At 40.0% G+C, this 12,293-nt stretch overlaps 1 protein-coding gene across 2 annotated transcripts in view; it reads left to right on the top strand.

Annotated features, from left to right (window-relative positions):
• The window catches only part of LOC145353104 (suppressor of tumorigenicity 14 protein homolog), a 122,022-nt gene extending 109,960 nt beyond the window's left edge, over window positions 1-12,062 (top strand). For both annotated transcript variants that reach the window (XM_080203468.1, XM_080203469.1), the window contains 3 exons: window positions 3,497-3,768; window positions 6,999-7,135; window positions 9,675-12,062. In XM_080203468.1, coding sequence (XP_080059594.1) covers window positions 3,497-3,768; window positions 6,999-7,135; window positions 9,675-9,845 — 580 coding nt within the window. In that variant the 3' untranslated portion in view covers window positions 9,846-12,062. The remainder of the gene's footprint in view (window positions 1-3,496; window positions 3,769-6,998; window positions 7,136-9,674) is intronic.
• Window positions 12,063-12,293: the final 231 nt, after the last annotated feature.

Below are 12,293 nucleotides of genomic sequence, written 5' to 3' on the forward strand. Positions count from 1 at the left end.
TCCCGATCGCTGGCCAGTCTCGCAAATCCCAATCACTGGCTTCCCGGACTTCCCCAGGCCAGCCCCTATGTCGGCCCACCGTGGCCAGCCCCAATCTCCCCGACGACCATCCCTGCAACAGTCCCTATATCATCCCGACAGTCCTGACCAGCCCCGAACCGCCACCCCTGATAGTCCCAACCACTCCCACCCCACCCCAATGGCCAATCCTGATCACTGTCCTCCCTCCTTCTGCCAGTGAACCTAGTGTAGAGTGGCAGCGGAGCCTGGCCCCCTGGCACTGTATAATTTATAATGGGCAATGCCAAGGTGCCCACTGAGTGGTGTCAGACTGGCACTGCCCAAGGGGTCCCTTCTTGCCCCCAACTTCCCGGGGGGAGGGCCCTCAATGGTCTCTCTCCAGTGGGATCAGGCCATTTGTTCCCTGTTAGTGGGGAGCAGGAGTAAATCCCACTGGAGGGAACCTCTCCCGGCAGGTGGGGAGAGGGGCACGCTAGCAGGCCCAGAGATTTCGGTCCTGGGCTTGCAAATGAAATGTAAATGTGAATTTTAATATTGAAATTCTTGGTTGTGAAGACTCTGAGGCCATGACACCCGGAGGGAAACCCACAAAACAACTCCTGCCAATGTCTCCCGGCCCGCTGCGCTACTCGAGCAGCACAGCAGGCCAGGAGAATCATGCAATTATAATTTAAGCATTTTAGTGTGGTTCATATGCTTGAATAAGAACCAATTTCCTACATTGGAAGCATCTAATTCATTGGATCTTAATCTTAACAGTTGAGAAGTATGCTGCAGAAATGTTATTTAGCAGAATATGCACCTTTATTAAGATAAGACTGTTTGAATGTTTTGCATAGTTTTGACTACTGTTTCACTGAACTGAACTGAACCAAATGAGTGATTTTTGAGGGGTGCTGCACCATGTCGAAGGATTGCCTCCAGGGTGAAGGAGAGGATGCAGAGCATTGTCCACCCTTAAAACTCTATCCATAGATCAGTGGGAAGTCTTTAACCTGGCATGGAAATTGGGAGAACAAAATTCCAAACTAATTTCTGGTCAGTGGGATTTATGCTTCAATGCCAAATTTTGTGCCTCCCACCCACTACAATTCCCGCTACTGGCAGGATTGGAAAAATCTGCCTCTGTTTTCTGGGCTATCATCTGTCCATGCTCCTACAAGTGCTCAGTGAATTTCTCAGTTCAGCTATCACTACTCTCGTGTTTAAAACTGTCCAGGATGCCCAACTTTGAGCTGATTTGTTTTAATTCTTTTATGGGATGTGGGTGTGGCTGACAAAGCCCATCTCTACTGCCCTTGAAAAGGAGGTGGAGCTTGCTAAGCGAAGGCTAAACAACACTGAAATATCTGGAAGAACTTCTTCCTCTGCTGTGTCATCAAGGGTTTCAGGATCTGAAAGGAAAGAATCGCCCTAACATAATTTAAGCATTGAAATATGGTACATACCCTCTAATAAGAACCTATTTCCTACATTGGAAGCATCTAATTCATTAGATCTTAACTTTAACACTTGAGAAGTGTATGCTTCAGAAGTATTATTTAGTAGCATATGCACCTTTATTAAGATAAGACTGTTTGAATGTGAAGGACTCTGTTTTGCATTGTTGTGATCGCAAGGATAAGCAGAGATAGATGTGTGACTGCTGAGTGTATGTGGATGGGAATTCAGTGAGTCAGAAAGCAAGGTGAGCTAAAAAAAAATCCCTCAGCACTTTTCCACTAGCCTCTCCAGAAGCCATTGTCCTGAAAGCCCACTTGCCCAAAATTTCCATGGGCGTCTCTTTCAGAGTGGACACTAAGTGTACAAATGATTGGCTTCCTCCTGAGATTGCCAGCCATTGTCATTGTGTGTCAGTTACACTGACAAGATAAAACGGGATTGTGTTAGTATTAGATGTTTTGAGGATGTGCGTGTCATAGTAGTGATGGTGTGTCAACAATGATGTGACTTATAATGAGGTGAAGACATAATAGTGGCAGAGTTTTGCAGCAATGGCAGGAGGAAGTGGTGAAGTAGCTCAGTCATTACAGAATGATGGGAAGTGGAGCAGAAATGACTCTAAGTTCTGAGTATTGCAGGACTCAGTGGAGAGGCATGAGATATGGGTTATGAATATTATCTTAGTAACCCTTAACCTTTTTTTCTGCATTGCATTGGTGTTTTTGATGCCATTTTGCTGCTTTACAGCTTCCACTGTGAAGCAAAGCTAGCCAGGTTACCTTCTTGCCACTGGCTTGAGAGATGACATCCCTCTTCCTGTTGATCTCCCTCTCTAGCATCTCCAAAGCTGGAAACATGAGGAAACATTCCACTGTCTCATCCATCTGGCAATTCAGTGATTGAATGAAGTTGATTGCAATCACAATGTTTCTCCCTTTTAGAAAAAAGTCCCACTTGTTAAGTAGAATATAATGAAGATCCTGAGGAGCACCGACATCTTGTTTAATTTGCATTAAGTTCCTTTTGTCATTTAATTTCACCAATCTTGTACCTTATCACAGACCTTCCCTTTTGTTTCTGCCCCGCCCCTTTCAATGGCATGTAACAAATCTTATTTCTATCCTCCTTCATTTCTGTAGAGTCATATTTGACTTGGAACATTAACTCTGTTTCTTCACAGAGGCTGGCATTTGTACTGAGTACTACCAGCATTTTCTGTTTTTATTTCAGTGAGGTTACCCATGCTCAGTTCCAGTCCTAAGTATTTCCTCTAAAGCTTCACTTATCAACACATACCATCACCTTGACAGCCTCTCCAATTGATCCAGCTATGGTTGCATCCTTTTCTTCATCTGCATGAAGCCCCTTTGCAACATCATCCACTAACACAGGACCAACTTCATTGAACCCCTCCCTCACTTGAATCCCATGATTGGCAGCCATGGCTGCAGTCACCCCTGCAATACATAACAGAATTTGCTCTCTGAACTTCTCTGCCTCTCCGACTCCCTCCCTTATAAATATTCCTTAAAACCCACTTCCTTATCAAATATTTGGTTACCCTTATATCTCCTCCTTAAGCTTTAGTCAGTGATTTACCTCTGATGGAGCTTAGAGTACTTTCCTTCATTAAAAGTGTAATAAGTTAGTGTTTTAATGTAACCAAAATGGACCAGCAGACAGATAAATGTGCCTTGATTAGTGATCATAATATAGGTAACCAAATAAATATCTTTCTTTTTTTCTAATATTACATTAATTCTATTTTCAATATTTTTAAGTTTGGACTTGCACATTAATACTTTACTATCATCTCAGTGTGTAAGTTAAGGATTAGTGCCAGGGTTCAAATACCAGTCATGTTTTTCTACTAACTTGTTGGTAATTTTGTTTCATGAAATCATCATGCCGTTACAGAACATATGAAATATCTGTTTATAAAAATGCAAAATATCTATTTGTTTTTTCAATGCTGCACTCCAGAATTTATTATAGCGTTCACAATCATATTTCTTTCGCTTTTTTGTGCCAGGTACTCTAATCGACTCTTATGGAAAGCATACATTGGACTGAATTCCCAAGCTTTTTCAGAAGCTGCTGTAGAATCGAGACTAATCAAACGGATGATAATTCATGAGCAATTCAATAATATCACAATGGATTACGATATAGCCTTGATTGAACTTTCGGAACCTGTAATGTACAATAATTACATCCAACCAGTGTGTCTTCCATCTGCATTACATGTGTTTGCAGCAAATCGAAAATGCTATATTACTGGTTGGGGCTTAGTACAGGAAAAAGGTAAACTAATTATCCTATTTCTAGCTATTAATTTTCATTATACTAAAATAACTTTGTGATTGTATTGCCAACTATATAGTTAAAATGAATTAAAGGATAGCTTGGTTTGACCAATTATTTAGCGCAACTAGAAAAATTACATGAAGGAAACTAAGAATGATTGTGTGTTCACATATTCACATGCTGCACATGCACAAATACAATTTAATAATATTCCTGATAATTTGAATTAAAAACTACATTTTAGGGAATTAAATTCTGTATCATTAGGTTACTGTAAATCAGATAGTTTAATCTCAGTGGTGAGAAAGCATTTAAAAATGATGATGTGGACAAAATTAATGGTTATTTGGACAAACATTGATCAATTAAGGAAAGCCTGCATGGACTTTATAAAGGCAAGTCGTGTTTAAGTAATTTTATTGAGGTTTTTGATGCGGTAACAGTGAGGGCTGATGAGAGTAATGTCATTGATGTGGTGTACATTGACTTCCAAAAGATGTGTGATAAAATGCCCTGTAACAAGATTGTCAGCAAAATTGAATCCCCAGGGATAACAGGATCAGTAGCAGCAGAGGTACTAAAGTTGGTTGAGTGGCAAGAAGCTGAAAATAGCGATGAACAGTTGTTTCTTGGACATGTGGACTGGGGTTGTATACTGGAGTTCCCCACTGGTCAGTATTAGGTCTACTGCTTTTCTTGATCTATGTTAATGAGGTAGGACAGGACTTTTCAGCCCTGACACCGATGGGCATTAACATAATCTGGTGGGGGGGGGGGGGTTGCTCCTTTTGATCTGTAACCACCCAGACATGCTGCCAAGTAGACCTCAGAACAGGTCACGTGACTCCTTTTGCTTTACTGTAACTTGAAGATGCAATTCCAAAATATAATTATCTTTTAAACCTCATAAAGCCAATGACAGATATGTTGAAGTTTCTTCAGGGTTTCCTTTACAAAAATGGACAAAGCAACCCTGACAGTTAGTATTGGAGCCAATCTCTCCTGCAACCCGAACCAACCAAATAAACTCAGAATATTCCATGGTATGCGACCAAGAAATAAAATGTCAAGACATGTTTACTTTCACTGGAATTAATAAGATAGCCAGTGCAAAAGCCCAGTAATTGATGAATATCAGTGTTTTTTTTAATGTACACAATTTCAAAATGTTGGAAACTGCGCATAACTTTGGTGTTATATTTGATCCCGAGATGAATTTTCACATAGTTGCACAGGTTATGAATCCCACCTCTTCCCAACTCTAACATTGCTGATCTGTGCTACTGCCTCAGCTACATTGCCTTAAGCAGTCAGTGCCTTGATTTTAAATTTCTCATCCTAGTTTTCAACTTCTTTCTTGGTCTCACCCATCCCTGTAACCTTGTCCAGCCCCCAAACCCTCTGAGATATCTTATGTATTTAATTCTATTCTCTTCAGCATCTCCAATTATAGTTGATCCACTATTGATGGCTATACCGGTTGCAGATTGGGCCATAAGCTCTGGAATTTCCTTCCTAGCCATCTCCATCACTCAGCCTCTCTTAAGATGCTCCTTTAAAATAAAGACTTGCATTTATTTGGCACTTTTTATGATCACTAGACTCAAAGCCCTTTACAGCCAATGACCTTTGGATGGTACTCACTGAAATATATGAAACATGCCAACCAAGCTGTGCACATTCCCACAAACAGCAATGTGATATGACCAGATAACCTGTTTTTTGTGACTGAGGGAAAAGTATCGGTCAAGACATTGGAGGTAACTCTTTGACATCCAGGGCTTTGGTTAAATATCTCATCAGGAAGACAGCACATCTGAAGTAAAGGACTCCTTCAGTGCTTCAATGGAACATCACTCTTGATTTTTGCTCAAGTCCTGGAGTGGGAATTGATACAGAGGCTAGATGCTACCAACTGAGCCACAGCCAAGAGCTGCCTCTTAAAACTCATCTCAAGCTTTGACCATGCTTTTGTCCATTTGCATTAAATCGCTTTCTTTGGCTAGATGTCAAATTCAGTCACTCCAGTGGGATGTTGTATTACATCAGAGGCGTTGGTGTTATGTAAATACAAATTGGCCATAATTCTCCAATCTTGTTCACCCCACCACTGCTTCTGGCAAGAATAGAGAATTTGTCACTCAGCCAAAATCCCATTCATGGCAGCAGAACCAAAGAATCCCTGGAATGGGCGAGGTTGGAGAATTTTGGTGGTTGTCTATTTTTGAGAGGAAAGACTTCATACAAATAAAAATCATGGTACAGAATCACCTAGTGACTGGATCCTGCACTATATCATTACAGTTGACTGGGAATTGTTAACATGAAAACAAAATAAATGACAGCTGGTTCATTCCTCAGGACAATGCCTGGATGAATCAGGGTCAAGAAATTTAATGTTTTAGATTTCAAACATGCTTGACAGTTAACTGTCAGTCCCCATCAACTGGTTCATTCCTCATGGTAGCACCTCTACCAATCAGAGTCCACTTGTCAACTGATCAGCACTCCCTTCTATACAGTATTATCTTTTTGATTTTCCTTGTGAATGTCCTGATTAGTGCAAAGTTTCTTCTTGTGAATGTTCTGATGAGTGCAAAATGAAAAACTTTGACAAAAAAGTATTTTCTTTCAGCAAAAAGAAATAAAGTACTAACAGGAAGTACAATGTTTAAAGAAATACATATAGAGGATGTAGCAGAAGCAATTTAAGTGAAAATCTATAGTACATGGATATAGTTGTACGAAAGATTAATGCTGACCATAATTAGTGCAACCATAATATTTTTAACAAAATCCTTATGCCTCTATCCAATATATATCTAAATGGAGCAATTTTGTATATATAGCCAAAAGAACAATTATAGTTTTATATTTTATTAAGATGTAATTACTCCATTACCTTTGTGCACCAATAATTTTTTGAAGAATAAGAGGTTGCTTTAATTGGTGGATAATGGTCCTGGATACTATATGCATTTGTATGCATATAATATCATTCAAATGCATATATTTGCATTTGTATATTATACAAATAAAATCATACAACTGATATTATTTGTATAACAATATATTTATACATGTATACTGCTCCTTTTTATGCATTATAGGGCCAATGAGCACATGATTTGAACAAACAATGCATGTTGTTTACAGTAGAGCATCACTTGAAAAGAAAAATTTGTAATCAATTCTAAACTGAACAGAAAATGTTGTTTGTTTTCCAGGTCATCTTCCTACAATCCTTCAAAAGGCTGAAGTAAGAATCATTAATCAAACAACATGCATTAACTTTATAGGAAATATACTATCATCGCGAATGCTTTGTGCAGGATATCTTACTGGACAAGTTGACGCCTGTGAAGTATGAACAGTTATATTTCCATTGAAACTTACCTTAGCACAGCTGACATTTGTAATTTTTACAGATTTATGGTGTGGTCACATTGATCATTAGTTTTTTTTTGTTCATAAATGGCATAGCACAATACAATCAATATTGTATCAGCAACAACAGCCTTAAACTCATAGTTCTGTCATTGAAAGTATTCATGTAAATTAGGATACAGAAAGACCCAGACAGAAGGTCTGTACAGAAATTCTGCACTTCCCTAACTGTGATTAACTAACTCAGCACTGCCAGGGACATATGCCTTGTATCAGTAACCCTAGGCTTAGGAAAGAAAAATCTGCAAGTTATTCTTCCTCCTGATTACTATCCAGAGGGTTCCTGTTGGGAAGGATGAGATTACCCCATGGGAAACAGCTGTTCACACATGAAGAATAGTTACTTTGATAAGATAATATGTCAGGGCTGTGGAACTGGAATCATGCTTATGATGAGTCACATCTTGGAAGTGGGAGCAAAAGGAAGGAAAGTTTTGGGGTGACACAATTAAAAATTTTAGATTTGTACTGGCTAATTTTTAATTCAATGGTCGGACATGGGTGTCGCTGGCTGGCCAGCATTTATTGCCTATCCCTGGTTGCCAGGGGATAGTTGCAAGTCAACAATATTGTTGTGGCTCTGAAGTCACATTGTAGGCTGATGAGAACAGCAGATTTCCTTCCCTAAGGAAATTAGTGAACCAGATGGATTTTTCCAACAATCAACAATGGTTTCATGGTCAACATTAGACTCTTAATTCCAGATAAGTTTTATAAAATTCAAATTTCACTATCTGACATGGCAGGATTTGAACCCGGGTCCCCAGAACATTAGCTAAGTTTCTGGATTAATAGTCTAGCAATAATACTACTCGGCCATCGCTTCCCTTGAATAGTCTGATATTAAGTCATGGGATTGTTGCACAAAGCACCATTCTCAGGTCTTTTATGACTGGTGGAGTTAAAACAAAGGCCACTCACTGTTAGGAGTTAACAGGAATAATAGCTATATTGTCATCTTCTAGCGAGTTACACATCTACACATTTATAAACATGTTCTACAAAAGAGACAATTAAAAAAACCCAAAAATTATTTTCTTTTAAATAAAAATCCAGAATATTTGAATACCAGTAAATACAAATCAATTTAGAAAGACTGGTTAACATATTGGCTTGACATGACTGTCCCTGATTGTTGAGAATTGTTGTTCAATAACAATTAAATTGGCTGTCAAATAGGAGGCAGAGAGTGGGGGTCAATGGGTGCTATTCGGATTGGCGGTTGGTGACTAGTGGAGTGCCCCAGGGGTCGGTGCTGGGGCCTCAGCTATTCACCATTTATATAGATGATCTGGAGGAGGGAACCGAGTGTATGGTGTCGAAATTTGCTGATGACACCAAGATTGGTGGAACGGCAAATTGTGCGGAGGGTGTGGAGAGTCTGCAGAAGGATCTAGATAGGCTGGGCGAATGGGCCAGGAACTGGCAAATGGAATTTAATGTTGGCAAATGTGAGGTTGTCCACTTTGGTAGGAATAATGGTAGGAAGGACTATTACTTACGTGGCAAAAAACTGCAGCATGCGACGGTGCAGAGGGACTTCGGGGTCCTTGTGCATGAGTCGCAAAAACCCAGCCTGCAGGTGCAGCAGGTGGTCAGGAAGGCGAATGGGATGCTGCCTTCATAGCGAGGGGGATTGAATATAAAAGTAGGGAGGTCTTGCTGCAGCTGTATAGGGCACTGGTGAGGCCGCAGCTGGAGTACTGTGTGCAGTTTTGGTCGCCGTACTTATGCAAGGATATTTTGGCCTTGGAGGGAGTGCAGAGGAGGTTTACTAGGCTGATGCCGGAGTTGAGGGGGTTGAGCTATGAGGAGAGGCTGAATAAACTAGGCTTGTACTCGTTAGAGTTTAGAAGAATGAGGGGAGATCTCATTGAGACGTATAAGATGATGAATGGGATGGATAGGATAGAGGTGGAGAGGCTCTTCCCGCTCAGAAAGGACAGTAGGACTAGAGGGCACAGCCTCAGGATAAAGGGGGGGCGGTTTAGAACGGAGTTGAGGAGGAACTTCTTCACTCAAAGGGTGGTGAATCTCTGGAATTCTCTGCCCGTTGAAGTGGTGGAGGCTGCCTCGCTCAATATTTTTAAGACGCGGGTTGATAGGTTTTTGATAGGCAAGGGGATTAAGGATTATGGGGAGAGGGCGGGAATGTGGAACTGAGCCATGACAGATCAGCCATGATCTTATTGAATGGCGGGGCAGGCTCGAGGGGCTAGATGGCCTACTCCTGCTCCTATTTCTTACATTCTTATGTTCTTTATGTTCTTATTTTTAAATAATTATTGTAATAATTCCTTTATGGTTGAGATGTACTTTTTAAATAGTCTACAAACAAAATATAAAGAACACAGGATGAATGTTTTGGAAACTTTGCTTGATTAGCTATCACATAGGAATTCTAAACTCTGTTTAAAAGAGCTAAACATCTGTGTTACTTTTCTTGTTGTCTGTAGGGTGATTCTGGAGGACCACTGGTATGTGAAGAACTCTCAGGAAAGTGGTTTCTGGCAGGAATTGTGAGCTGGGGACAAGGATGTGGTCGATATGGGCATCCTGGAGTTTACACAAGAATCACAAAATTTGCAGATTGGATTCAGAGGAACATGAGAATCATTGGCAATTGAACAAAATTATTTTGGGCTAAAAAGAAAATCTTAATTTAATTTAAGCAGTGGTTGCAGCTATTTTCTGTAATGCTCATATCCTTTCATTAGTGGAGTACAGAAAACACCGGATTATCAGGTTCTCTGCATTATTTACCTGGCTCAAATAGAACTTATAGATAGCTTGGGTGGGATTTTCTGGGCATCAACGGACCTTTTTCTACCAAATTTTCTGTCCCACCTGTGATGCTTGTTATAATCTCTGTCAAGTCTTCCTTCAATCTCCTTTGCTCCAGGGAGAACAACTCCAGTTTCTCCAACTAATCTTGTGGCTACAATCCCCTATCATTGGAACCTCTGCACCCTGTCCAGAAACTTCATGTTCCTCCTAAAGTATGCTGACCAGAACAGGAAGAAATACTCCAGGTGTGACCTCACCAGAACTTATTAGTAGTTCAATGTATATCGTTAATATGTCCTGTAATCTTCAAAGATCTATCCACAAGAACCCACAGGTTCCTCTATCCTTGTATTGTGCCATAAAGTCTATGTTGTCTCTCCCTATCCCCAGTGCCAAAATGCATCACCTCTCATTTCTCTGTATTAAATTCTCTCTGCTAGTTGTCTGTCCAGTCAGTGGGCCTATTTCAGTCAATGGTCTCACTCTCATTGTTTGCCATGCCTGTAAGTTTGGTATTATTCACAAATTTTGAAATTTGACTCTATAATCCAATATCCAAAACATGATCCCTCAGTCTTAGCACTGATCCTCGAGGAACACCTCTGTCTACCATCTTCCATTCTGAAAAATATCCATTTACCATAACTCATTGGTTTCTGTCCTTAAAGCCAATTTTATAAATCTAAACTGACACTTGCTCTCTGATTCCATGAGCTTCAGTTTTGTTAATCAGCTTTTTCTATGGCACATTGTAAAATGGTTCCTTAAAATCCACATCAATAACATTGATTGCATTCCCTTTATCAACATTCTCTACTACTTCATCAAAATATTCAATTTGATTAGTCAAGTATGAGATACTTGAGACAATTCCATGCTGTTGTCTCCTTAATTAACTCAAACCTCTACAAGTGCCTGTGGGGTTTTCCCTGATTATTGCATCTAAATCTTATCCACTACTGAGATTATACTGACTAATCTTACATTACTGGAACATTCCCATGCCCTTTCTTGAATAAAATTGCCACATTTGCCATTCTCCAATCCTCTGGTACCTACCCTGCACCAAAGGAAGATTGGAAGATTATGGCAAGCCCTTCCCATATCTCTAATCCCACTTCCTTCACTGATCAGTGAAGGTATCCAACCAGGTGATTTAGCTACACTAAATAATGCCAGCCTTTCCAATACACCCTACCTAAAACTTTCACCCCACTACATCTACCATCTCTACTTCTGCTGATAATTTGTCAGAATCCTTTCCATTGACAAATGCCAGTAGAAAATATTCATGAGGTCTTATTTGCATCTCCAAGCACATACTACCCTCTTTGTCCCTAAAAGACACCACTCCACTACATGCTATTTGCCTGCTATTTACATGTGGTAGAAGATTTTTGTATCGTGTTTAATTTTAATTGATATTTTATTCTTTCATTCTCTCTTTGCCAGTCTTACTTTCCTCTTCATTTTCCTTCTCAGCTTATTTTACATGGCCTGAGTTCCACTTGAAGAATTAATCTGATACGCTTCATACATCTACTGTATCTGTTTTACCAAATTTTCTATCACCTTCATTTTACAATGATCCTTGACTTTGGTTTCTCTACTTTTGCCCTTATTGGGGCATTACCCCGATTAACATTACCCCAATCAATGTCTGACTAATTAAAAGACTCCCCACATAGAGCCGCAATAGTTCATGTGCATCTCTGTTGTGATTTCCTGCAGATCTACTCCTCTTTCTCAAATCACTATTTGGAGGTTCCGTGGCATGATCCTTGAAGAAACTAGTCCTCAATATTTTCAAGCCATGTTTCCATTATTGCCAGTACATCATATTCCCACATGGCTGTTTGTGCTCATAGATCACTAACCTTATTCATTGCACTTTGTGCAATTGGATACATTAGTTTAAACACTCCACAACCACTCTAATTAACCTTCCTGTGAGTCATGTTAAGGTGCAACCTGTTCCTTTTGAATAGGTGTCTCCTATCCTGTCATTTATCCCATTACCCACGACACTGAAACTCTTTCTCCTGCACCATGCCTGATGCTATCTTCCTGCTCTTTTTATACTCACAGGTGCATGAGACTGGGAGTAATCCAGGAATTAGTACCTTCCAAGTCCTACTTTTTAACATCCCACCATCTGAAGATTTGACCATAAGAACTCAATACCTGTCTCTCATTCTGCTGTTGGGACCAACCTGTAGTACAACTGCTGGCTCAGTAGTTTCTCCCTGCAGAATATACTGTATCCCTTCATGATGTTCTTTACCCTA

Source organism: Carcharhinus amblyrhynchos, chromosome 15, assembly GCF_965287045.1.
Source record: "Carcharhinus amblyrhynchos chromosome 15, sCarAmb.v2.hapA, whole genome shotgun sequence".
Lineage (NCBI taxonomy): Eukaryota > Metazoa > Chordata > Chondrichthyes > Carcharhiniformes > Carcharhinidae > Carcharhinus > Carcharhinus amblyrhynchos.